The following is a 26917-nucleotide window of genomic DNA, read 5'->3' as shown; positions in this document are numbered from 1 at the left end:
TCTAAAAACTATTTGAGTAGGTTCAGATAATACAATTGATAAATAACCTAGACTGACTCAGGCACTACAAAAGCCAGAAAACATACAGCCCATGATTGTCCTCGGCTGTCACTAATTTCCTGAATTTAAGGCAGAGGGAGTCCTTCATGCTTTTTAAGTCTACTGCAAGCATTAGTTTTCTATTAGTTGCTGTGAGAGCTCAGACCGCATAACTAATAGCACTTGGTTAGATCAATGGACAGTATTTTCAGTAATAAAGGAGCCCTTTATGAATCCAAAACAGAGTAAGACAGCAGTTTAATGGAAAATTATGTGGATATGTAAAATATTTTTAAGAATTTATTTGGCTGAAGTTTTCACAGTTATTATTCCCAGAACTGTTATACTGTAAAATATTTTCTATGTTAGATTAGCATCCAATGCATAGGTAACAGCAAATATGTGTAAAAGCTGCAGAATAATTTGTCCAGCACTGAGAATCCATCATAAATTTTGCCTTTTCAGGGTCCTATAACACACCTTGTGGTACCTAAATATCCGTACTTCTTTTACTGTGGAGGAGAAAGGACACTCTGTCATCTTGAAGAATTTGGCACTCAACTAAAGGCACTGGAGTCGAAAATGGACTGTGAAAGTGAGACTTATTTACCTTAAATCCAGGGGCACAGGTGCATTTTCCAGTCACACTATCGCAGTCAGCTCCATTTTGGCAGCTGCAGATCTGCTGACACGACTCGCCATAGAATCCCGGGGAACATGTCTCGTTGCAGTAGAGCCCAGACCAGCCAGGCTTGCAGGAGCATTCCCCAGACATAGGGTGACAGCTGCCAGGAGGGGATGAAAGGATAAATAATTCAGGACCAAACATGACCTTTTTTTTTTTTTTTTCCTCCCCAGAGAACAAAACGCTGTTATAGATAGGTTGCATAAAGGATCTTGCGTACTATGCATAGAGGTGATTTTACTCCCCGAACCACAAAGCAAAGGTTTCTGTATATGTATATATAAACACATGCCAATTAAGATAAGAAATGTATCATACAACATATAGACATTTTGGGAGGTCACAGAAAGAAAAGAAGAGGTATCATTTTTCTGTAGTTAGTTGAGAAGAAACCTATCTGAAATACAGTTTTTACCATAAAATAGATATCCATGGTTACAATTATTAAGGTGATGAAATCATTAAATTCCCTAAAATGCATTGTTATGTTTCCGCTCCAAGTATAACAGGATCATTTTCGTAACACTGCCCAAACTCAGCAGCATATTGTGTGAGAAATATGATGCTTCAGTAAAACAGCGTGGTAGCCAACACAAAACAGTAACACAGCACCCAGTGAGTAGCAAGCATGCTCCTTTCCTTAAATCGTTGGTTGAAAAGAGGAAAACTAGCATCTTTCTGGGAATGACAGAAGATCATTTGCGTTGGGCAGAAGTCAGATATACCATCAGAGCTGCGACCTTTCAGAGAGTATCCATCTCCCCTGTGTTGGCCATACCTGGTGGTAGACCAGCTGTCCCTACCTGGAACAGCAGTTTCATTGAAGGGCCAGTCAGACAGCTGTTGTTCATAACAAATGGACATCATCAGCTGTGCAAAGATATATGTGCTGGAAAAGTGGACACAATGGGGTACTCTGTAGCACTCTGGCAGACAAAGCACTTGCCAAAGGAAAGCCTTAATATCCAAACCCCATATATTTACAATGGGAAGACTGTTTAAAGAAATTCATCTGCCACTGATTGAAGCGAAGATCCTTTAAGTGTGCTGGAAAAAAAATGTGCCTTTGTCCAGATGTATTAAATGACCCATGACAAGAGCCTGATTTTGCAAGATTTGCTGGCTCCTTGTGTGGGGGTGTGTTTGAAATGGAGTATTTTTCTGACCATTTGAAAGTTTGAAAAAATACCTACTGCACCTTTAGGTGCTATAACATAAGGAACAACAATACTGTTTGAAAAAGTTGCAACATAACAAGGGAATGCAGTATTAGCTGCAACTGCTCGTGGACTCGAGGACTACTCTTGTCAAACTAAGCATTTCCTATTGCCAAATACAACCAACCAACAACATATTGCTGATCAAGGAAAGTATGAATTATAAAGGTTGGAATGTCATTATGTATTCTGCTCTCCATATATTATTGCATACAATATGACATCACAAGTATTTGGGGCTCTTGAAGATCCTAAAATCTCTTTGCCGCCATTATGCTAGTTTACATAAAGTCAGAGGAAAGATCTTTTCAACTAAATGATACATGAAGAAATGGTTCAAAACTCATAGCCATTGTTCATAGCCAACAGTCCTGGTTATTTGTTCAGCTATAAGTATACCTGCCATGAAATATGTTGGAATGGAACTATTCTCATATAAAATGAAAACACATGATGCAGCAAGGTAATCAGATTTGTTCACTACTCCAAACTTCCTGTAATCACCCGGTGGCATTTTGGATGGGTACAGGACAGGGAATATAAAAAGATTTTTCTGTCCACAACAGGATAGTCATTAGGATATGAATCGGAATATCTTTATAACATAAAATTAGTAGTACTGTCATTTTTCAGACGTAAATCCCAGCATTGTTTGTTGTTGTTTTTTTTTTCTTTCAGGAGAGGGGGAGACCACATGCATGAACAAGCGTTGGGTATGAAGCAGAGGCATTGATATTCTGTGCCCCCCAGTGAGTGTTACTAAGGGATACTTGCGCATACATTGATTGACACCAAAATTAGTATTCCGTAATTTGTAATTAGATGTAGGAAGCTAAAGCACTTCTGAAGCTTTTTGATGGCTTCTCATGCAGTTAGATTAATTGGCAATGAGATTTATATATTAAGATAGGGAAATAAAGAGATGTTGAGAGATACTGCCAGTACATTCACTTTTATTCCTGGTCTTTTGTTCACACTTTCTGTAAATACAACCCTACTCTGTACGGAGACAAAGAAAATACTTGTGGGTAGTTGATATCACATATTTGAAGGACTTAGATGAATTTAATGTTTAATTATTACAATAGACAACTAAATTCTGTAGCACTCTATGCAATGTAAAGTTTCCATTAAAAGCTCTTGTAGATGTACATACATGTCCATTATAAAAATTAAAAATTGCAAGTTTCTCTAATCTTGACTTTAAAAACACGCCCAGACTATATGAACTAAGCATGTATCACACCACAAAATTCCACTCAACATGATACACATATCTCAGAAAAAGCATGAGACAAACCAAACCCCATTAGAGCTCATGACATGAAGAAACCCTAATTCCAGCCTGACCTATACAAAATTAGTTGGTGATACAGAACGACCCCAGCTGATCTTACCTACGGGTATGAAGCAGTGGTGGAAGATCACCAGAAAGAGGTTACAAAAAAGAACACCAACCCAAAAACAGTGACATCTCAAAATTAGCTTGGAGATCAACCTGAAACCAGTGCACATGCTGTAACAGGGCTATAACAAAAATCCTCTGTAAACCTTCTAGAGAAATATGCAGCTACAGTCTGCCCTTTTTACATTTTCTGAATAATCATCAGGTATCACTTGAGTAAGGCATGACAAACCCAGTCTCAAAGTGGTTTAGGCTAGAAGAACATTCCTGTACAAAATAAAGTGACAATGTTGATGAAAGGAGATCAAGGTCGTTTTTCGCTCATTCCTGCAAACTGGATCTTAAGAATGACAAGTTTCTGTGAACCCCACAAACTGTGGATGGAAGTGGCAGGGTGACACGGGTCTGCTCATACCAGCTCACAGCACTGCTGTTGTACCCCCCTGAGGAACTCTCTTCTATGTGGTCTTAGTCTCAGCCAGCGAGTGCTCACTCTCGTTTTTTTTCCTGACTATTGAGTAAAAAGGGAAAAATCGATAGTGTCACCTGGTCATAGAAAACAGAGGTCTGTATCTTATTTGCACTCTAGTTCAAATCCTTTCATATGTATCAAAAAGATGCAATAGAGATGAACCATTTGTGAAAAAAACTCTTGGCACAAGAGCATTGTTAGCTGCTGCTGTCCTCTGGACCCCTCAAAAAGAATAATATCTCTCAAGTATATCTATATCTAACACTTTACAAAGATTTAATAAAGGCTGCTGATACAGCTAAGAACAAGGTTGGGCTTGCCTTTCATCCGCAGGAGCTGCCATCAGCCAACAGCACCAGCAAAATCCCTGTGCCTTAGCCTACCCAAAATGCAAATTATGGATTATTGCCAAAGCTGTTTTGATGCAATTTCTTCAATCATAAAACAGTAATAGAAATATGTATACATTTTTGAACTGTAGTGTACCACAATGTTTTTGTATCCTTAAGTATTTGAAGACAATGGTGAGACATATACTTGTATACTGCAACTTATGTACATATATTTTAAAGCAATATTTTTTGGTGCTATGTATTTTTTTAACTAACCTTTAGTTCATTTCCATATCTATGAATACTAAGAATGTAAGTAATAGCTTAGGGCTCTAAGACTACCAACAGCTCCTCTTTGAGGACCTCTAAACTAGTGATCATACCCAGATGAAGAAAGGCTTTACTGTAACAAGGCCCCTAGAAGTCCTAACAGAATACAGACACACAAAATACAGACTACAGACATGCTAAGTGTGTTCGAAGAAGGAACTGTACCCCCTTATTAGTGTCCTGGAATTACTGGTTGTTACATTGCCTCTAAATGGGTTAGTGCTTTGAAGAAGATCCTTTGGCTACAGCCAGCCCAAACAGTGCTTGTGGTAGGCAAGTAAGGAGTAAGGGTATTTCCTGATGTGCTTAAAAAGTTGCCTCCTGGCTGACTGATATTTAGTGAGAGGCGAAGACAGCCAGACACAAATGGCTTCTCAAAAGATTCTCTAAAGCATAGTGTCCACAAGGAGCTTTGTCTTCTATACCATCACTCAGACGCCTTTTGATTTCTGTTATTTGCTGGTGTTAATCACTTCCTGACCCACGGGGATGGAACCTATACATGAAAAATACACTTGTGAAGTCAGGACAAGCTTTTTTTTCCCTCACAGACCATTTTGCCCTTGCAGATATGCTCCTGCACCTACAGGGTTGTGAAGTGCCATTTGAATTGTCATACAGAGGGGAAAATGTTCAAAAACAGACCAGCCATATGCTGCTGTTTACACATGAACATTTGTGATCTGATTTGACCACAAGCTGTCTTCCACCGGTATAAATGAAGGAACAGCTGTGTTGAACATGAATCAGAAGTAATCCCTGTAATATCAGACATACTATACAGTGCAATGCGTTCCTGTCAAACAAGGCTGCTACAACAGTCTGCGGACAAATTTTCAGGAAAGTAGCTAACCATAATTCATAATGCAATAGTATCTGGTCTACTAGCATAATCTGAAAGCTAGACAGGTCAGTGTTATGGTGTCATTTATTCTTGAATGCATTGCCCAGAGAGTGAATTGCTTAATTTTATGTCAAAAACTCTCAATTTTTTCAAAAGACATTTCAAGAAAATGGGATAAACAGAAGTGCAAGCACACAACTGTAAAAGCATATGAATGGAAAGGGAAAAGAATTCCGTTTGCTGTCACATGGTTTGTCAATGAAAGGTGTGTTGAACAACTCAGACAATCCACAAAATAATTTTTCACAGAGGCCGAACAGAATAGGTATTTCCACGTATGTGCTTGAGTGCTTTAATATCACTGCTAAACTCTGACTGAAGGCTTTTGCTTTATCTATGAGGAAAAGTGCATCTTATATACCACACACAGCAGCATTCTATGTGAAAGTCAATAGTTTCTGCAAACTTCTTTCACAGCTATTTTAAACAGCAAAATTTTAGATTACGCTTACAAACATTATCTAAGGTACTGTGACTAGTAATGCAATTAAGTGTAAAGTGAACATGTAAGTGAATGCACAATGATCGAAGTATTTAATCAGAACTGTGTTTTGTAACACGAGAAAGCTGTCCAGAATTGTTCTATAAATATGTTGGCTCGCCTCCACTGACATCTGACATTCCTCCCTCACAGCTGAGAGTTTGTCTCCAAATATTCACAACAATATGCTGAAACACTGCGAAATCCACAAAGACACACAAAACTCAAAAAATAGACCTCGTTACCGCCTGAATAAGGAGAGATGGTAAAAGGTAAGCCAACTGGAAAACTATTTTCCGTCAGTTTCCAGGGATCAGATTTTACCTGCTTTCTATGAAAATCATTTAAATGACAAAAAATGTATTTTTGAAACCTATATTTACAATTGGTAAGGCTTGAGAAATTTTGTATTAAAATAGTCACCTACATCAAATATTATATATGATTATGGAGAGAGAGAGAGAGAGAGAGAGAAACAGATTCTCTTCTCATGCCCGACTTAAGACTATAGAACTATTGATTTCAATTCAGTTATTTCTCATCTACAATACACCAAAATATGTGAGGGATGTATGATGTATATTGACTTCATGCAATGAACAATATAATGTGGTAAATATAGACAAAGGTCACACTTTGTCATAACATTAATTTCATGGGTCAGAGACCAAATACAGTGGTGAATATTAAGAACAAATATAGTTGCAAGCACGGATTCAGACTGTCTTTTGGGTTGATATTTTCTTTCTTGATACGGTAAGATAATATCAAATACTCTTACAAGTCTTTATCTGCTTCAGTTTGCATGAAAGTACTAGCAAAATCAGGAAATATGTATTTTCAGATTTTGTTCAGATTTCTACATTCTATATAGAGAAAGAAAATAGGATAAAGGGTGTGAAGCCTACCTCCAGGTGTTGGGCATGTGGCAGGGACACTTTTTATCACATTTGAGACCATAAATTCCCTCAGCGCATAGCCTTGTTTCACAGTGCTCTCCGGTGTATCCTGGTTCACAGAGACAGGCACCGCTAATATGGTAACATTTCCCACCATTCATACACTTGCAGGTCTCAGCACACTGCACTCCGTAAGTCCCCACTGGACACTCATCTTGGCATCTGTGAAAAAAAAAAAAACAAAAACAAAAACAAAAACTAGTTTCAATAACCTGCTTCTAAAGCTTCAATATCCTGCTTCTGAAACTTGTGACTCGTTTACTAATGAGTCATATTTTATTTATTCCCATATTTTATTTATTCCCATATTTTTCCATATATGAATCATATAAACTCTGAATTACGTTGACATAGAGAAAAAGACAAAACAGCTAAATCCCAAAGCTTTAGTGACAGAACATGCTGACATTGAATTCCTGAGGTATGCTGTGAAGTCAACCGGTGATGTCAGGCACATAACACCTTCTGCAATTTGGGTATCTGTAAGTTTTACCAAGTTACAGATTGTACAAAAATATTACTTGATAATACAGTACACTATTAATGGTTTATGAGCTTACAACATGCTCATTTCCCCAGTCCTGTAAAAGAATTTCCTTGGTGGCCTCTTTCCATTTTTTCTTATATAATTTGCTTTTTGGGTTTGTGTGTTGTTTTTTTTTTCCTATGATTGGTGGTTTATTACAGAAGAATTTCAAAGACGTGTACCATAAAGCACTGCAAAATGTAATAGAATTTAGCAGAGCCCTCTGACTGAGGTAAAATAGGCATACATGTTCATTTTATGCTTCTGCAGTATTTGCCTCAACCTGATACTGCTATCCAGAAGTTTCAACATATTCGTAACTCTGCCCTGACCGAAGCCAGCAATAAAATCCCTTTTCCTTCAGAGCTAATACCCCTGTTTAAGTGTTTCCTAATGAAGTTATACAAATAAAGCTGAGAATTAATTTTCCCCAAATGGCAATCAGGAATCCCTGCCAAGTTTGACAAAGTTTAACCTTGCAATCTGTATTTTTTTTTTAATTGCATCTTCATCCGCTTCTGAAAGACCCTTTTCCACTTCGTTGTGAGGACAGGTATCAATCAAAAAGTATTAGGCAGGACAATTACAAAGGTAGTTTAAACTAGATTCCCTTGTGTTAACTCAGGTCACCTAGGAACTGTTATATGCTGTAGGAGTCCGCTTTTTCTTGCAGTATGACCAAGTTCCAGGAGTCACCACCACACCAAAATCTCAGACAAATATGGTTGAAGTTACACACAGAAGTGGCGAACAGCTTAGCACGTTTAAAAACTGTCCTTTTCGCTGCTGGTGTGTATGTGCTAGCTCAGCCAATGCCCACACATTTCTTGTAACACTTCTCTCCCTTTGCAGTCCACTGCCGTGGAATAAGAACCAGGTCTACAACCTTGCTTGTGACCCATTCCTGCCCTTGTAGTATCTTGAAAAAACAAAACAAAAAAATTGCAAATACAACTTCTCTTGCAGGAAAAGAGGGAGCTCAGACTTGCAAAAGTGATCAAAATGCTGCGGCCTGTAAGGCATTTCAGATTAAAGTCAGATTTAAATTCCAAGACAAAAAAATTTAATTGCTTTTAGAAACACCAGTGGAGTGCAGCGCGTAGACTCTCATACGGATATTCCTTAGATTTCCCTACTGACTTGTCTGTGTCTCTTTAAACGCGTCTACCACGTTCTGCACTGTTTCTTCACAGACGCAGATTAAATTTTGTCATCCAAATGCCTCTGGACTAATTGTTTTTCTTCTTCATGAGTTTTTTCCCCTTTATGTCTGGCACAGCTCTCCCCACGTCCTGTGAACACTTGTGTGGGAAGTGTATATGGTTATAATACCTACTGTTGTTGGCAGAGATCCCCTGGACTGACCCCAGTGATTAAGCTGCTGCTGACTTCAGCAAATGAGTTGTGTGCTGTTTAAAATACATGCAAACACTTCTTTCATCACTTTCCACTGCCTTCAAAAGTAGTGTCTTGCTATATTATCTTTCCCGTCTACCAAAGATAATTTTTAACCAACAACTCAGAAAATAAAGAAGTTTCGCTTCTTCATTTGAATGAAATACTTTAGGAGACAACTCTCCAGCTTGGTTATTTTGAAGAGGAACTAAATGAGCCTCCCTTGCCACTATGACTAGTTGCCAAACATCTGCACGAAACCAAGAGCTTCCCTCCTCACTCCTTCACCATAACCCAAACTGCGTCATTCTGCAAGCCGCCCTATCGAAGACCCACAAGACACTGCCAGAGCACAGGCAACAGCAGGAAAACCCTGAAACCAAGCAGTTCCTCACTAATCACAAAGGCACTTTTAACTTGTGGCCCAGCATCATGTAAGTGACATAGTAAACATTTCATAAGACCGTTAATCAAATCACAGATATTATCATTCTTCTCTCTGGTAGGTTCTTAACTTTCTCTGTTGTAGCACACCCCTTGCTGGTTCAGCGGTCTGGCAAAAATAAGTTTTCCTTACCGTTCCCCAGTGTAACCTGGGCTGCAATGGCATTGACCAGTCGACGAGTCACAGGTTCCTCCGTTGTGGCACTGGCACTCCTGGGAACAGTTTCTCCCATAACGACCCTCCGGACAGGGCTGACCACAGACCATGCCCTGCGGATGCAGAAAAAAAAAATAAAAAATCTTAATATTAGATTTGTGTTTACACCTTGAATGGACAAGGAAGAAAGGTTTGTAACGAAGGAAGATCAAGGAGATCTCGTTTCACTCGTGTAGGGCTGATGGAAATGCCAGACTCTTCTCCAGCTTTAAACACGGAATATGTTTCAGCACTGGAGGAATAATCTTCTCGGAATTCCATTTTGGAAGGCAATGCTAATGAAAAACACTATCTCTAAGCAACGGTGAAAACACTTAAACATTTAAGACTAATTGATGTCAAGCTCTCCCCAATTTATTTATCAGGAGTAGTATATATCAAGACATCCGGAAATGCCCTCCAGTGCATAATGGTGTAGAAATCAGTAATTGCTGTAATGCCCCAATTATACTACTTTATGGTAAGTTGTTTTTTTCTGATGAAAGGAAAAGCTGTTTGTAATTTCATTGAAAGCAGCATATCTTAAAAGCTTAGGAAGGATGTCTGTTTCCCTTTAAGGGGTTTGGAATTTCTGTACTGCTATGTACATCCTCGGAATTAATTACACTTGTGTACTGAGGTGAGCATCTAATCTTAAGACTTTTAACAAGACATTTCAAGAAAAACATATTTACAGGCATTTCATCAGACAAATGACGTGCAGCTTTTTCAGCTAACATTAGATTCTGCAGAATTTATACTTGGCTACTTCAAAACCTTCCTTAAGGAAAAGCAAAAAAGATTATACTGACAAAATTGTGTTTCACAGAACTGGAAAATCTAAAACTAACACAGAGTTATGCTTAAATAACTGCTTGGAATGGAAAAATTAGTCAAAGAGATAAACAGTAATTCATTAGTTAAGACACACACTAGTATAAAATTTCCATCACTGCTTCATATGCTATCTCATTTTGCATTCATTTTATTTAGGCAGATAAAGGGAATGAAAAATGTGTGCAAACATTTGTATTCTATAACCAGTAATTTTGTTCTTCTAACATGAAGTGGAATAAAAGGTAAAAATGTCCATAATCCAAGCTGGGTAGTTAGGTGAGTGGTGCTACACAAACACCCAAACAGAGATTATCATTTATAGCTGTGTTCTCTAGTTGGTGAGAAATTGACCCCTGACACAGGTTATCTCAATATAATATCTCAATTATCAGGACATAATTAAAAGTTCAGTAAATGCAGATTTCCCCCCAAATAGGCATCTGAATAGAAAACATTATTAACAAATACTATTGATAAATATTATCTACAAATGGATTTAAAGAAATTATTTGGGGTTTGATGACCTTTCTACTCCATTATTATCCAACTCAGAGTTTGTAGCCTCGTAGGAGGGGAGGCTACTTGCAGCTCCAAGGTCAAGTCTTCTTTCCCTACCCACTGACAAAAGGGCAGAAAGTCTAAAGATAATGTCAAAGTTCCGATGTCCCATTTCCATCGCCACCATTTCACACAGCAACTCCTAAAGGTTTGGGGTTTTTACCATGAGTACTATACATATGAAAACAGGCACAAAAGCCACTGCTAAAATATATAACACCTCCGTGTAATAGCGAATTATACCTAGAATTGACTGTCTTCCAGACAAGATCTAAAAGACGTTGCCTTGTCAAACAACAATTCAAGTCTTTTGCTTCCCAGAATCTGATACAGTTAAAAAGGCAGTGCAGAACTGGAGGATTTTTAGTAACAGATGGTTTTGCAAGTACTTTATTCCAGTCCCTTATGCTAAAATATGTTTCTCGTTACTCCTGGCTACAGGCAGACTGCATTTGCTATCCTCATTTGGTACCCTTTTCTGATGCTGCCCAAAATCTACAAATATGGAAGTTTTACGGGTTTTTTTTTTTTATTTCAGAAAGTGTTTTTACCATCCATCCTGGCGGGCAGGCGCACTCCCCGGTGACGTGGTGACAGACGCCTCCGTTCTGGCACGGGCACCTCTCCTCACACTGCGGCCCATGCTTCCCGGGGGGACAGAGGTCCTCGCAGCTGGGGAGGTGGTGGTGTACAACAGAGACAACTGTTACTGCGGCACATGCTCCCGGGTACAAAACAGAAAGCAGTCCAACATAAAGAGGCGCACAGCTGAATATTGTATAGCACCCCTGCAATAAATCTAAGGAAAACAGACCTGGAAATCCAGGAATTATTTCCTCTTTAAGGTATTTCTTTCTACACTGGTTGGTGCTTATTCATTGTTATTCACAAAGCTCAAAAGCTATGACAAAGCCAAATAACTCCATGTTTCAATGCAATTTTCCAACCTTGCAGCCAAACCGCTTTCATGGTGGTCACGAAGAAACTCCTGTTGTTACTTTTTGTGGCTTTACCTTAGCAGTCAAGACCAAGAGGGCTTTCTCTCAGCTACACATCCGCATGTGCACTGCAACATAGCTTGCCCAGCTGCTTCTTAGCCACCAGCCCTGCTTCCCTGCATCTCACAGCAGCCAGCCCAACACCACTATGTTAAAAGTCAATCTAAACTTAATTTCTCTTGTTAGCACTATTTAAAACCTGTATCTCTGCCCCATAAATAATATACCCGCTGCTTACAAAGCACCCGTGTATCCAGGGGGACATCTGCACTCTCCAGTCACGTGGTCACAGGTGGCTCCATTTTGACACTGGCATTTTTGATGGCAATCGTTGCCGTACGTCCCTTGATCGCAGCGTTCCTCGCAGCGCCAGCCTTTGAAACCTGATGCACAGTGGCAGGCTCCAGTGATGGGGTTGCACAAGGCTCCGTTTTGGCACTGGCAGCGGCTGCTGCAGTGCGGTCCCCAGTGGTCACTGTCACATGCTGAAGGGGTGGAAGGAAAAATTTACAGCAGTTTTATAATAGCTCATGTTACAGCACTGAAGATACTATGAGTCAACTGCAAAAACAAAAACAAAAACAAAAGAAAAAGAAGCTGCAAAATGGAAATAGTTATGCAGTACATCCTCAGTTCTCCTTGGTCCTCAAGGATCTTGGCAGGCAGACCGAACTTAATTTATGCACACAAATTAATTTCTTAAGCACAAAAGCAAACACTTTAAAATGTGAAGCTGTGAAGTAAATGCAAATTCTAGTCTCCTCATTGTCAAAATTTCGTTATGACTTTCCACTGTCAAATAACAGTTATGGTTGCAGTGAGCTTCCATTTACACAGAGGAGTCTTGGTAACTTAAAAAAGTTTAAAAAATGTTGTCTAAATCTATGAACAACTGTCTGAATCTCACAAGAAAGTTGCAAAGCTTACTTAACGTAAGACTATGATTTGTTTCAAACCCGTAAGTTCCTACTTGTTTACATAATGGCAAATATTTCCCCTTAAATCTTGCAATACGATGATAGGGCAAAAGAAAGCATAGGAAGTGTTTCACGAAGAAACAGAAATTAGCGATTATATCGTTAAACTTCAGCTGGATGTTACAAATTTGGTCATCCAATGTGTCTTCACAATCATTCAAATGCATCTTTTCTTGCCTGCCCCAAAGCAGCCCATTAAAACCACTCAGAAGTTATTTCAGCATCAAAAGAAAAACTTTAATGTCAAGGAAGAAATTTTTCTTAAGTGAGAAAAATGGGAGTTCTGTAAAGAGCCAGAAGATTAAGGTCACCTAGAGTTCAACACGAATCTGCTATTCATATGGTCAAATGATCTGATTTTATTTTTATATTCTGATGATAACTGCAGTGCGACAAGAAAGCCTCAACTGCAGCAACTGGAAGCCTGGGCTCTCCTCTTGGAGACTGACAACCATTGTTCTCCCAGTCTTCTCCTGGGGCAAAAAAGCCAGGCAGAGAACAGGCACACTTTCCTAGACTAATTCAAGAATCCTCCTCAGGGTAGGAATTACTCAGCCATAGGAGCTGTTCATTCAGGCTACACAAATAAAAAGGGATTAGGGTCTTTTAAAGAATCTACTCCTTAAGATTTTTTTTTCCAGGCAAGGTCACTAGGACATGCATCCATAACGGAGATATTGTGAGCACCTACACACAATAAAATGCAGAGCAACACAAAGTATTGTGTGTATTATAAACACCCAGCACTACTGAGAAAGTGACAGACCAACTGTCCGTCTTATTACTGGCCTCTCTCTTTGAAGACGTCTGGTTTTCGTTCTGGACTATACTACAATGCACTGCTGTGTACAGCACACAGCATTTCACAAGTTCCCTTTCCCCATGATAACTCACATTCATTCAGAACTGCTGTATGTTTACTTTCAACATGTCTGCATGGAATAGAAAGTGTAATCCTTATGCTTAAACAGTCCGCAAACTGTTGTCAGGAAACTAACTATTTTGGGATATATACAAAAATATATGTAGGGGTGGTGAGACATCTGAGGCAGTCACATGTTTTCTCATGATTGAGCAGACACCTCTACTTTTTTTTTTTGCTTAACACATTAGTCTGGATTCAGATAACAGTCTTCCTCCTGTTCCCAGAGAAAACAGACAATTTCCATTTCAGCCATTCCTCATGGAATAATTAAAAAAATTAAAAAAAAAAAAAAAACCAAACCAAAAAACCAACAAACAACCAAAACCTGTCCTGGCATGTCTGATAAACAGAAGAATTTAGAATGATTGTCAGACTGCTACTGTTCCACTGCAGAGCTCAGTCAAGGACGAATGTGGCCTGAACACTCTAGATATGAAGACACGACAGCAAGAGAAGACTTATTCTTGGTTGGTAAGTGTGAGCTTATGTTCTTTCACTAACAGCGGGAAACGAGATTTTTGGTGCAGTGCAAAAACATTCATGCAGCTGCCTGAAGACCAGACAGACCAGAAACATCTACAACCACACGTCTGCCATTGCATCCAACACTGAGGCACCAAGACTGCTTTGCTAGAAAACGCCTCACTTGTGAAGCAGTGGAGGCCTTGTGTTCCCTCTGCTCTTTTTACAATCCCATCCCCAATCTGTCTCCCTGGGATATGTCCCACTGTCTCCTGGAGATTTACTGATGTCCAAGGTGAACGTGCTGTCTCTCTGAACTTGACCTTTTCTCAACTATTTTACTGTTAAGAAGAGCATGTACCGCACAGTACATAACAATTTATTAGTTTCCTGGCGTGATCTTCTTGTTATATGTGCAGGAAATCATTAAAAAAAAAGGCATCATATATCTGCTAATAGGATTTCCAGTCTCACGACCCTTCTCCTGGCAACGGCCAGGTGGGGAACAAATATTGACTATGCAATTTTTCACTACAGCACAATGGTGGAGCATTCCACCAGGACAACACTGGCCCCACTATAGTACAACTGCACGATAGTCCTTTTTGCAAGGTCTGTCACCAGCCTAGCATCTCTCTGTGAATTATGGCCAGAACCATGGAGAAATCTTCAGGATTAATGGGAATAAATAATAATTTTGAACAAGATGGATAAATCATATATTTTACCTCTATATCCCAGGACTGATAATCAATAATGTTCCCCATAGGAAATTAAAGTGATTTGTCAAAAACTGATGCTCAGTTTACTATTGAAAAAGAAGAGGGCAAAGGGTAGAAATGTTCCCTGTGGTGAGTTTGTTTTATTTTTAATTAGTTTTGGGGGCTAAATTTACCAACTATTACATCAGACTACTTCTGTTGCTTCCTAGTATTCAGACATTCATAAAGCCGGGCTGGAAGTTGCACAGCTGCTAATCTGGTGGAATGGCATAGTCTTTGAGTTAATGACTATCGTCAGGTTACAGACTGTCAGCTGGAGTTTAATCAGAATAGCTGCTCTGACTGTCCCGACGGCACCAAGGTCACAGGCACACGCACATATGCAAACACTACATGCACAACACGCAAAAAAGCCAGCTACTGGCTTCTTCTGCACAGATTTGGGGCTGTAAATCATCTGTCTTGGCACAGGGTATATGTGAAAGGGAAGCAAAGTACAGACACAAGAGGCCCATGTTCAGAATGGTTTCAACACAAGGAAGATGCATCTCAGCCCAAATAACTCCTGGAAACACAGTCTGAATCCTGCAGAAGTGCAAACCCCAATCACTAAATCAAGGTTAATTTTCTGTGTTGATCTGGCCTGATGCTTCTCTGTTTTATGCAGAGCACCTCCCTTACAAAAGTTGTTCTCCTTCCCCTTTTCACATATGTTATATTCACCCTCAGGTTTTTCTGTGCAAAACAGAAGAACCAGCTGGCTGTACTGCTTCCCATCAGCTTTTGTAGTACACTCACAGGGTCCTTTCTGCCTCCCCCTGATGCTGCAGGGAGAAAAAAAAAATCAAAGTAAATGCTGAACAAACATTTTTGTATTGATGCCACACCTTGTTGTCATTTTTCTTTTTATACATGCTGTTCACCTGGGAATACCTTTTTTGTTACGGCCTTACGTACTGCGCACATCACACAATGCTACAAACACAGGACAGAGAACTTTTCTCTCAAAAGCTGACTCAGTGAAAGCAAAAATTTGCCTTTGGGAATAAGGGTACTGCATCGTATAAACCCTCATTGAAAATGAGCAAGTATGGTATGAAAATCTAAGACAATACAGGTCTACCATCATAAAGAAATGCTCACTGAAACCAACTGCCAAGCAATGACTTTAGAAACATACAGAAGCTCAAGGATTCAGTGGTGAAAAAATAACCTTCAAGAAGAAACTGAAATCTGTGATGCAAATTGCTATCATCTGTGGGGCCTTCTGAAGATATAAAATTCTGTATTTCCTAGTATAATAACTTTCATGCACATTATTATTATGCTGGGCTAGATTTGGGTTTATGCACGTCGTTTCTGTGAATGGCTGGTGATTTGCAAATTGGGATGGAGGGAGCCCTGATATTTTATGAATTTTTATAATAACATGAAGCACATCTGAAGACTTTGCTAACTCCTTTATTGCTTCTTATAAACAAAGACATTTTTAAGTAAATATGGTCACATACTTATGAGGGTTTTTTCTGCTTTTTTTCATTGATTTCATTAAACGGCAACAAAAAGAAAAGTGCAAATGAGTCCAACTTTATTCCTGACAAACCCACCTTGATCACCTACAATCCTGTTCTTCTCTAAAGAATGGCCTATAATGAGAGCAAAATAAAGCTATCAAATCAAGTCAATGAACATTTCAGAAGAAAAACCTCCTTAGAAACTCTGACTTGCAGCTATCTTTTAAGTATGCCACAGTTTCCTGTATAACATATTATTCAAGCCACAGTATTTATTGCAATGCTTTTTTTTAAGATCTTTCTTCTCCTTTTGTCTTTCTCTCTTTTGCTAATGAGGAGGTGAAAGTGAAGAATCACAGCAAAACCAAGATTTACTTTTTTTGCTATCATTTTTTGTAGCTGTCTTATATGTAGCACCAAGACAACAGAATTTTATTCTGTTTTACACATATTTCTGCAACACACGCTGCTGTGTTTCTGGAAATATGCACCATTGCCATGAAAACAGAGGGGATTCTTAATGCAGCATTAGGCTTATGCATTTTTATGGTCTTTGAAAACAACTGAAAACATAGTTCCCTACCACAAACAGTAGAAACAGAGTAAACACTCTCTCATTTAGAATACAATATTGTGAAATACAAATTTGAAATAAGAAAACTGAGGCAAATAAGCAGAATTTCTACCTCTCCTCAAAACTGCAACATAATTTCTTCAGATAGGTTCAAGGATCCACCGCTTTTAGTGAGTGAAAGTTTATTTTCCTGGCTGCAGCATGTAAAACAAATTGAAGCTTCCCATAACTTCAGCATTATATTTGACTGACCTTTCTTCCCTTCTAGGTTGTCACATCAAGGAGAAGTCTAAATCTTCATGCCTTCCTTTGCATCCCTCTTTCGACTCTCAGATCTCTGTTGCCTTGTCCTTACTTTCATGGCCTCTATGGTCTACCCCTCATCTATCATTTCTCATCCAGTATTCAAACATCAACCCCCCCTTCAAATTGCCTGTGACATTAGCCCTTTGTTGCATTTTCAGACTACCATCTTCCTTCTTTCTCCTCAAGTTACCTCTACAACTTGGCACAGCTCTCCATACCCCAAACCATAAAACTACCATGACGTCCTCCTCCACATCCCTACCTTAAAACTCCTTCCTGTGAAGTCCACAAAAAGCTGATGCAGCAAATGCGTCAAAACCACTACCTGCCATGGTCATTTTCAGTGTTTGCTTCCTTCTTTATCATAGAATCATAGAATCATAGAATCGTCATAGTTGGAAAGGACCTTTAAGATCATCGAGTCCAACCATGCACACACAAACAAAAAAAACCCAAACCCCTACAATCTCTGCCACTGGAGCATGCCCTGAAGTGCCAAATCTAGATGTTTCTTAAACACCTCTAGGGATGGTGACTCAACCACCTCCCTGGGCAGGCTGTTCCAGTGCCTGACCACTCTTTCAGTAAAGTAATTCTTCCTAATATCTAATCTAAACCTCCCCTGCCGCAACTTCAGACCGTTTCCTCTGGTCCTGTCATTATTCACCTGGGAGAAGAGGCCAACACCCACCTCTCTACAACCTCCTTTCAGGCAGTTGTAGAGGGCAATGAGGTCTCCCCTCAGCCTCCTCTTCTCCAAGCTAAACATGCCCAGCTCCCTCAGCCTCTCCTCATATGACCTGGTCTCCAGACCCCTCACCAGCCTGGGAGCTCTCCTCTGGACACACTCCAGTACCTCAATGTCCCTCTTGTACAGAGGGGCCCAGAACTGAACACAGTACTCGAGGTGAGGCCTCACCAGTGCCGAGTACAGAGGCACGATCGCTTCCCTACTCCTGCTGGCCACGCTATTTCTGATACAAGCCAGAATACTGTTGGCCTTCTTGGCCACCTGGGCACACTGCTGGCTCATGTTAAGCTGGCCATCCATCAGCACCCCCAGGTCCCTTTCTGCTGGGCAGCTTTCCAGCCACTCTTCCCCAAGCCTGTAGCGTTGCTTGGGGCTGTTGTGACCAAAATGCAGGACCCGACACTTGGCCTTATTAAACCTCATACAGTTGGCTTTGGCCCATCGATCCAGCCTGTCCAGGTCCCTCTGTAGAGCCTTCCTACCCTCAAGCAGATCAACTCTCCCACCTAGCTTGGTGCCATCTGCAGACCTACTGAGGGTGCACTCAATCCCCTCATCCAGATCATTGATAAAGAAATTAAACAAAACTGGCCCCAAAACTGAGCCCTGAGAGACACCACTGGCGACCAGCCGCCAAGAGGATTTCACCCCATTAATCACAACTCTCTGGGCACGGCCATCCAGCCAGTTTTTAACCCAGTGAAGAGTACACTTGCCTATGCCATGATTCGCCAGCTTCTCCAGGAGAATGCTTATCTCCTACGTGTTTCCAGCTTTGTGTTACCTTTTTTCTTTTACTTCAACCACATGTTCTCTGGGGTGGAGGCAACTTTCTTCTGTATTTTTACTTGCAGAAGGAGTCCACAAATCCCCAGCAGTGACAGCCATGAGGTCTACCAAGGAGCAAGAATGACCATCATCTACAACTAAAAGTAGACGAACTGTAACATGCCCTATTTACAAACTATTCCAGTATTTTGGAGCAGAGTATATAAATAAGAAAAGAGTAACATTTCTAGGAGGGCCTACAAGTCACTTGCATTATCAAAGAACAACCACCACTAATAGCCAACCAGAGCCCGTGTAAGTAAAATAGACCAATATTGAAAAAACTTTGATTTATCCAAAGGAGTAGCCCACTGAAAATCTTGTCCATAAATTGCTCTAAGGCTGTCTAGAGTTTAGCATTAGGAAGAATCACTCTTCCCTCTGTTTCAGATGCAAGAAACATGTTTGTCTCAACATAAATATACATTAGTCGAGCTAATACTTTAGACATCTAACTGGCAGTAAGTAGAATCTGATGAATCTCCCAACAAAATAGAGTAACTTTTTATGAAGATGGCATTTAAATTCATAGGTGAGAGGAGCAACTCACCTCAACACTTCTTCAGATGACCTCAGTAAGGAGGGACACCCAGGACAAGTCCTCCCTTTTCTCCATCAGCAACGTATGTCCATCTAACTTTCAAGTGTCAACAGAAGGGAAATGTAACTCCAATTCACGTGTTAGTCTTGTATTTTGCATACCTGAAAATGTGTTTACTGTTCTGCCCAAAGAGAGTGCCATAATTACAATATGAAGGCTTGCAAAGACATGGCATACACCACACTCCGGATCAAAATTTTGTCAGAAAACTGGATTATTGTCCTTCTTCACAGGAAAGGAGGTATTTCACATACAATGACAACAGTCAAATAGGTCATATATTATTATATCATGTACCTTTGGTCTATGCGAAACTATACTGGGATAATACTTTATGGATCCTCAGTTACACTTAACTGATAAGGATGTGAAAAGTCATAGCCAGGTAGATGCTACTCTTAATCATCTTCATTTCTGAGCATGTTTGTGTTCCGAACAACATTAATTGATTCACTGAGCAAAAACCATGACAAAAATATAAATGTTGTCACTAATCTAAATCCATATCATCCTTATTGGAAAGTTTAGGGAGTATTCTGGAAACTGCTCCCTGCTATTATGATTTGGTTAGCTGCAGAACTAAATTGATGGTGTTGTTTTCGCTTAGGATATTCCTGCAGGATAGGAAACCGATAATAATTCTCCCAACTGGAATTTAAACCAAATAAAAGTAAATTTCCACTGATTCTAAAAGCTATAAATACACAAGTGTGTTCAAAATTCAACAAGATGCGTTAAGCCCCTAGTGACATCAACTTGTATGTCAGCCTGGACTGCAAGACAATAAACGTGGAACATAGCAAACAGAAATTTAAGAAATGAGTCAAAAAAGCGAGAAAAAAAGCCCATCTGTTCTGAAAAGTAGAATAAAAATATCCTTTTAAAAAGTTCAAAGACTTATTTAATAAAAACATGAGATTATTCCTCCTATTTTTTTAATATGCTCTGTTCTAGTCACCTCAGGATGTTATGAAAATATATGCACATACATATCAGAAAAGAATCTTTTCCCTTTAAAGAATCACTCATAGTAATTATAAAATATCAATGCCTTTTAGTAAAAGACTTATTTTACCTACATTCCAGACACATAAATGCATAGTAGTGGGCTTTTTTCCAAACACTCTTTCTATTAAATCTGGATTTTCTTTGAGTCTTTTGTTTCTATCTGATTTCATTTGTTACACTGTAGGCTTTTTACCCTGTGGCATATTTTTCATTCTTACGTTTTGTTTTGTGTGTAAGAAAGGATTTTTATTCAAAATGCTAAGCTTTAATTTAATTTAGGGATTTTTCTTTTTTACTTTGTAAAAGCCTTTTGATCCGTGAAGTGGAAGAACAATGAAAATGTGTTTTTCAGATCCTATAATAGACTGGAAATATATGCCATTCACATGCCATAAATTTCAGAAGACTCTTTAAAGTGCTTTGGACATCAGAACACAAGGTTGGATAGTTGCTAAGGAAAACACACACAGATGGCTCTTGGTGCTGTTAAAAATAATCAGTACTATAGGAAAAATTACAAAATTATAAGAATGTGATTGTACTGTACAAAATGGACTGTTGTCCATGATCCTGATTTTGCACAGATCTCCTTGTAGGACCATAAATTAGACTTTATGGTTTTTTTTGCAATGACTTGAAGGTCATCTTAATTTTTAAATTACCAACAAATCTTATCCTTCACATCCTTGAAAAATCTCTAAGTGAGCCACCAACAATACCTAGGTCTGCCAATACGTAAGGCAGATTGAACTTAAGCCAATACTTTTGCACTGTTATTAGAAAAACAAAATTTACACAGATATTATTCAAGAAATCAACTTAGGTAAACACCACAAATACAATGAGTTTACAAAATGGTGAAAAGAAAAAATGAAAAGCAACTCTGATTCAGAAAATTTTTACAAATCAATAAAGTATCACCATTTACTGCAATGCCTTCCTGCAGTAAATCTCACATAGGTATATTTAATAACTCAGCTTTCTAGAAAATATATTTTTGATTAAAGATTGGAACTGTAATTCAGCAAAACACTGAAGCATGTCCAGCTCCCCAGAACTTCAAAACCAAAATGCTTTATAGGACAGAAATTATATCAAACATAAGAATAATATAATTTCAAATACATCATTGGACTGAAAAAGCACAGCTGCTATGTAGCCCTGGTAATTTTGATATCACGTACCATAGCGACACTGTAGTGACTCTGTCAACAATGAAGGTGGTGGCAACTTCCATTAATACCTGTTTTTCCTATTTGCACCTGATCTAACTTGCTGGTGGGTTATTTTCCCAACCCAAAGACTTTTAGCCTTGTTAGAGGAGAAAACAAAGAGTTCAGCTGGCAAAACTGAAGAGAAGTCTGTTAGGTGAATCACAGAAGTAATAATTACAGAAGAATTAAGGACAGTGAAGAGTATGGGAAGACACGTGTAATAGGAAAAGCTTAAATTTAAGACTGTTTATGAGCTGCTGCCACTTTTGCTAACGGGATGCATTTGCACGTGTGGCCATTTGGGAGTCGGGGCAGGAGGCATTACTTGAGTGAGCTATTGCTCTACATTTTCCATAAAAGCACACAGCTCTCTGCCAGGATATTCTGCAGTTTCACTTGTGTGTTTAGCTGTTTCTCAGTTCTGGGAGTCAAGCCCTTCTGGTGCCAGCATGTGGTTAAAACCAGAACTTATTTCTGCAGCCTGTTGAATGGCTTGGAAAACTTAAGGATGAGCTATCTCTCTAAGCGTATCTTGCAAGCTCCATTACTCAAAATGCTTTTGACAAACAAAAAGGAAAGCAATGCCTTGTTCAAAGAAGCTCAATTCAAGATTCATGAGCTGTGCCATCAGAGTGTACAGGATGCTCCCAGGCACCTTGCCTGGTACTCACACCAAGGGGGCTGCTTCATTTGGGGTGCCAGTGTGTCCGTGGGAAATAGTCGCACATCCACCTCTGCAGGGTTAATGGAAATTATAAGCTCCACTGAGAAACTGGCAGTGCTTGTAACTCACGTGAGTGTCTCACACAAGCTATGCCAAAGGATCCAGTTTCTGCCATATTCTGCATCTGCCAAATCCCATGAAGAAAACAGCGAGATTGTCATGGAATTTGCGAACTTTACGAACACCATGACAGTGAAGAAAATCTGACACTAGCAAAGCTACCGTACCTTGAAAATTTCCTTAACAAGTGCATTTAAAGGCAAGAAGATGTTTCTCTGAGATGCCAGGTTTAGATGCTTAGCTTAATGTGTTAAGGAAAAAGCCAGTTCTCTTCTCGTGCTTTATAAAACCCTGGAGTCAAATTACGCCTTAGTGCCACTTCTTCTACCCCCATGCCCTCATTCTATAGTCCCAATGAAACTCTATTAATTACCAACAGAATCAAATTACAAATTAAAATCCAGTGATTCAAACAAACCTCAGATTACTTAAATACAATAAAAATAGAAAATCCTTTTCACATTTCCACAAACAATCCTAACATACTTGTCATAAACCAAAAACATGTCATCCCCTTTTTGCTTTACTGCTTAGGCCAGCTGGGGGATCATGAAGGCTATAATCTTTGCAGACAAGTCAGTGTAATATTGATTTTGGCCTCTTGCCTCTGGTCTAGTTTATTCAGAAAGTGTCCTATTGATTTTGAAGGAATTATTTGTGGACTACTAGGCATGAGAAGAAAAACAAAGTGAATGTCCTGATTGCTTAGTGGGGCTCCGTGTTAGGCTGCATGTGCATCTCTCTTGCACACGCATTCACAACTGACAATCAGGTCCGTATACTGTGTATTACAGCAAATACAGTTGCAAGAGCGTGAGCAGAAAACATAATCTGCAAATGTAAAACATGGTTTGATCTTCTTTACATGTCTAGACATCCAACTATCACTACATGTAGCAACTTTTACAGAAGACTGCTTTATACACAACCTGTAGTAAAAATGCTCTTACAACATATAACGCATCTGACACATGCAAGTTAAAAGTTTGATATAAAGAATAATCCGGTTTGGGAGGGAGAGTTTCTGTTGGTTTGTTTGTTTATCAATAAAATGTATTTGCTTTCATTTTAAATCTACACACATGCCTATCTTTACAACTGTGTCCTTTTTTCTAAATTTTGTCTTGTCCCCAGCCCAGACCCGATCAACTTATACTCCTGAAGTTCACAAGCACTTCTTCAAAGGGGTGCTGACAGTGCTGCTTGTACTGATTCATTCGCTCCAGGGGACAGGTCCAACACTCTTCTGTCCACTCATTTGTCATTGACGTGACTACTGTGTTCGGTCAATAAATCTTTATTAGAATAACTTGTTTCACATGACTGTCATCTCTCCTGCTAGAATGGAAGTGTTCTGCAAATGAGTGATGTCTCAGTCCAAGTAGTATTTCTTTTCAGATATTTGTACGTTATCATCATCTCCTTCATCACCTCCCACTGAAATTCGCTGCAAGGAAACACTGCCTAATACAGTATATTTCCTTTAACTGAAAAGAAAAGGCCTGAAGAAAGAGTACATCTCAACAGAGGAAATGTTCCCCAAGGAAATATTATTTAATTAGCCAAATTCCGAGACCACCACTGAGGTTTTACTGACAGAAGAATACATGAAATCCTGTTTTCCTTTCAGGTGGGATGTAAGGTTTTCAGAAAGGCAGAGGATGTGATGGAGAGTTACGGCTTGGGCTAGAACTAAGCACTCAAAGAGGACAGACTAAGTAGTCTAGTCAAATCTTTACATTCCTCTTCTTACTAAACTGAAAGCAGCCACTGACCTAGGCCATTGGGAGTTGTCTAAGACTCATCACAAAAAGGAGGTAATGGTTGCTACAAAAAGAAATGGGAGTCTCCCAAAAAGCTGAGTCCCTAGCAAGGTTATTAGGCCTTGCTATTATAGGCCTACCACACAGTGGAAGGCAAAGACAGCAGGGGAAGCTTGCTGATTCAGCTTTTACAGCACAATGCACGAATTAAGTCCTTGCAATCACTCTTGTCATTTTTGGAGAGAACATTACAGCATCTAGGAAGCACTTGTCTGCAATTAACACCCAGAAAGCCATGGTCACACTGTGGCATATGGTTTAAAATGTTATTTTAAACACACTGGATAAATACAACAGAGAATCAACAGATAAAATAAAGCTGGTGGCTGGCAGATGGACAGATGCTGCAATAGGACTAACTCTGTTCTCAGATACTGACAGATTAAATTCCTTTGTAAAGAGAATAATCAATCCCAACGCAGAAAGCATAGTCCTTTGGAAGAAAAAGGTTAGTGCTGCAGTTTTACAAAATGTTTGGTGCTTAGGTAGAACAGTTGCTTCTGAGATGTTTATGTCCATGAAAACAAACAGATTACTAAATCTGGAAGTTTGCCTATTATGTCACACTTTGAGAATAATCTATCCCTCTCAGTCACAGTATTTTATTTGGTCATCAGTAACCATTAAATCCCTGACTGTCTGCCTTACAAAAATACTGGCCTGCCTTGTAATCATTGTTCCTTTTCCATTATTCAGTTAAATAGTTACATAGTTACAATGTTTATATGATAAACATTACTACAGTACAGCAATTTGCATGTATTTCTCTTGAATAAATAACTTGCCATATCAACAAAATTATTACTAAAAAAAAGCATCTCTCTATTTTATCTCATTGTACCTTTCTGTCACTAAAACTAACCAAGTTAAGGATCATGCAGGAAATACAGTTGAAGGCAAAATTTTAAAGTCTCCTATGTAGGGCAAGCAACAATAAAACTCAGTGCCAGAGAGCCAACACTATCCACTGCTCTTTAATTCAATTTGATCTGCACTGTGGCTCTCGGATAAGGAAATCACACAAGCTTAAAACAAACTGCAGCACTCAAACTCAGAACTGATGAAAGCAACATCTTCCTTAAGTTTTTCCACATAGAATGGGATGAATTCCCCAAAAAATGACCCTGTAGTGCAGGCACAAACATATCCTCTTCCTCAGCCTAGCCCCCCTTCTCCTAGGGCTACAGTAATGATCTGAAACAAATTTCAGCAGTTCCAGTTAGCTCTAACGTCACACAGAAGCCTTTAGAGGATCACCAACCTCTCCAGAGATCGCACTGTTCAAAGGTACATGAACAAAGGCTCTTTCAGCTTTGGCCTGTTGTGTACACCCACCAGAAAAGGATTTCTGCTATTGAGGCCGCTGTGACAAGCAACCAAAGGCAACCAACTGAGGAAGAAGCAGAGGAAAAGAGCTGCACATGTATTCAGAATGAATTATAGCAGGCAGGTAAAGGAAATGGACTCTAGAAAATCCTGTGAGAGGAAGGATTATTTCCAAAGACAGATTTAGAGGTTCCTGTCTCATCTAAAGTGCCCTCTCAGCGAGTTTCGAACTTGGAAATCTCAATAAATAACAGTATCTCCCCACTCTGCATTGTTTAGTGACACACATTTCTTCTGCGCGTTTGATTAGTTACAGAAAAGCGCGATACGTAAGGCTTTCAGAAAGAAAGATAACATTTTCTGACAATTTCTTTTGACAATTCAGCACACTAGATTAAGATCAGTATTACAGTAACATTGCTTTGCTAACTCATTCGGTTTTATGTCTTACACAAAACTTAGTGTTTCTTTAGAGTTGTTCATGAAAAGAATCACATGTATATACAAAGACTATACAAAACAATGTAATAATTTTTAACTGGTTAAGTTCTTCCTCATGTAATCTTTCTCTCTCAGATTTCACAAAACAGGCTGCCTGAACAACAGATCAGCTCCAGATGAAGAGTCACTATAGCACCTTTTTTGAAAAAAAATAACATTTGCCTATTTTTGTTAAGCAGAAAAAAAATGAAAGTGAAAATATAACCACATTATTTTTGTCCTGCTGATGATCTAGGTTTTTCACAGTTATCTTTACAGGAATCGCATACTAAGTAAACTAGCAGCATAATGTCTTTGCAAGACACCAAGCTCTGTTTTATGAATTGGAATTTTATATGCTCTGTGAAATTTAAATTATAAAGTGACCCACTAGCAGTGACCCACTTTGAACTTGATTATAACAAAGCATATGGTTGTAATGTTAGCCTAAACATTACGCTTCCAAAGACCTTACAAAGGGGAACAGAAAGGTGGAATAAATAACAAATACTAATGAATAAAAAAAAAATCAACAATTACTCTGAGAAACTCTTGTTGAGGGATATTGGTTGTTTAGCTTAACGACTTCTCCTGTAAGAGCTCTATATCAGGCAAAGGGAAGAAAAAATAACAATGCATGTTCTGCACAAATGATTATTTTTGACAGAGGAAGGGAGAGTGCACAAACACGCCAGCCCTGCCACTGAGGGGTTTCTGCCCTCTGTCCAAACCCTGTTGACTTACTGGAGCCTGCAGTGTCTGGATTTACGCGCAAAGAAAACAGCAGTGACCGAAAAGGTCATGAACTGTTATTCCTTTACTACTTCACTTTGTGTTTCTGACA

At 39.1% G+C, this 26917-nt stretch overlaps 1 protein-coding gene across 2 annotated transcripts in view; it reads right to left on the bottom strand.

Annotated features, from left to right (window-relative positions):
* Positions 1-26917, bottom strand: part of MEGF10 (multiple EGF like domains 10) — a 108731-nt gene that overhangs the window by 40513 nt on the left and 41301 nt on the right. For both annotated transcript variants that reach the window (XM_063320632.1, XM_063320631.1), the window contains exons 6-10: positions 12017-12263; positions 11332-11452; positions 9323-9459; positions 6774-6986; positions 650-824 (exon numbers count right to left, since the gene is read on the bottom strand). In XM_063320632.1, coding sequence (XP_063176702.1) covers positions 650-824; positions 6774-6986; positions 9323-9459; positions 11332-11452; positions 12017-12263 — 893 coding nt within the window. The remainder of the gene's footprint in view (positions 1-649; positions 825-6773; positions 6987-9322; positions 9460-11331; positions 11453-12016; positions 12264-26917) is intronic.

The sequence above is a fragment of the Chroicocephalus ridibundus genome, chromosome Z, assembly GCF_963924245.1.
Source record: "Chroicocephalus ridibundus chromosome Z, bChrRid1.1, whole genome shotgun sequence".
In the NCBI taxonomy this organism is placed as follows: domain Eukaryota; kingdom Metazoa; phylum Chordata; class Aves; order Charadriiformes; family Laridae; genus Chroicocephalus; species Chroicocephalus ridibundus.
Note: the sequence above shows the minus strand (reverse complement) of the source record. Positions and strands in the feature narration are given on the sequence as shown.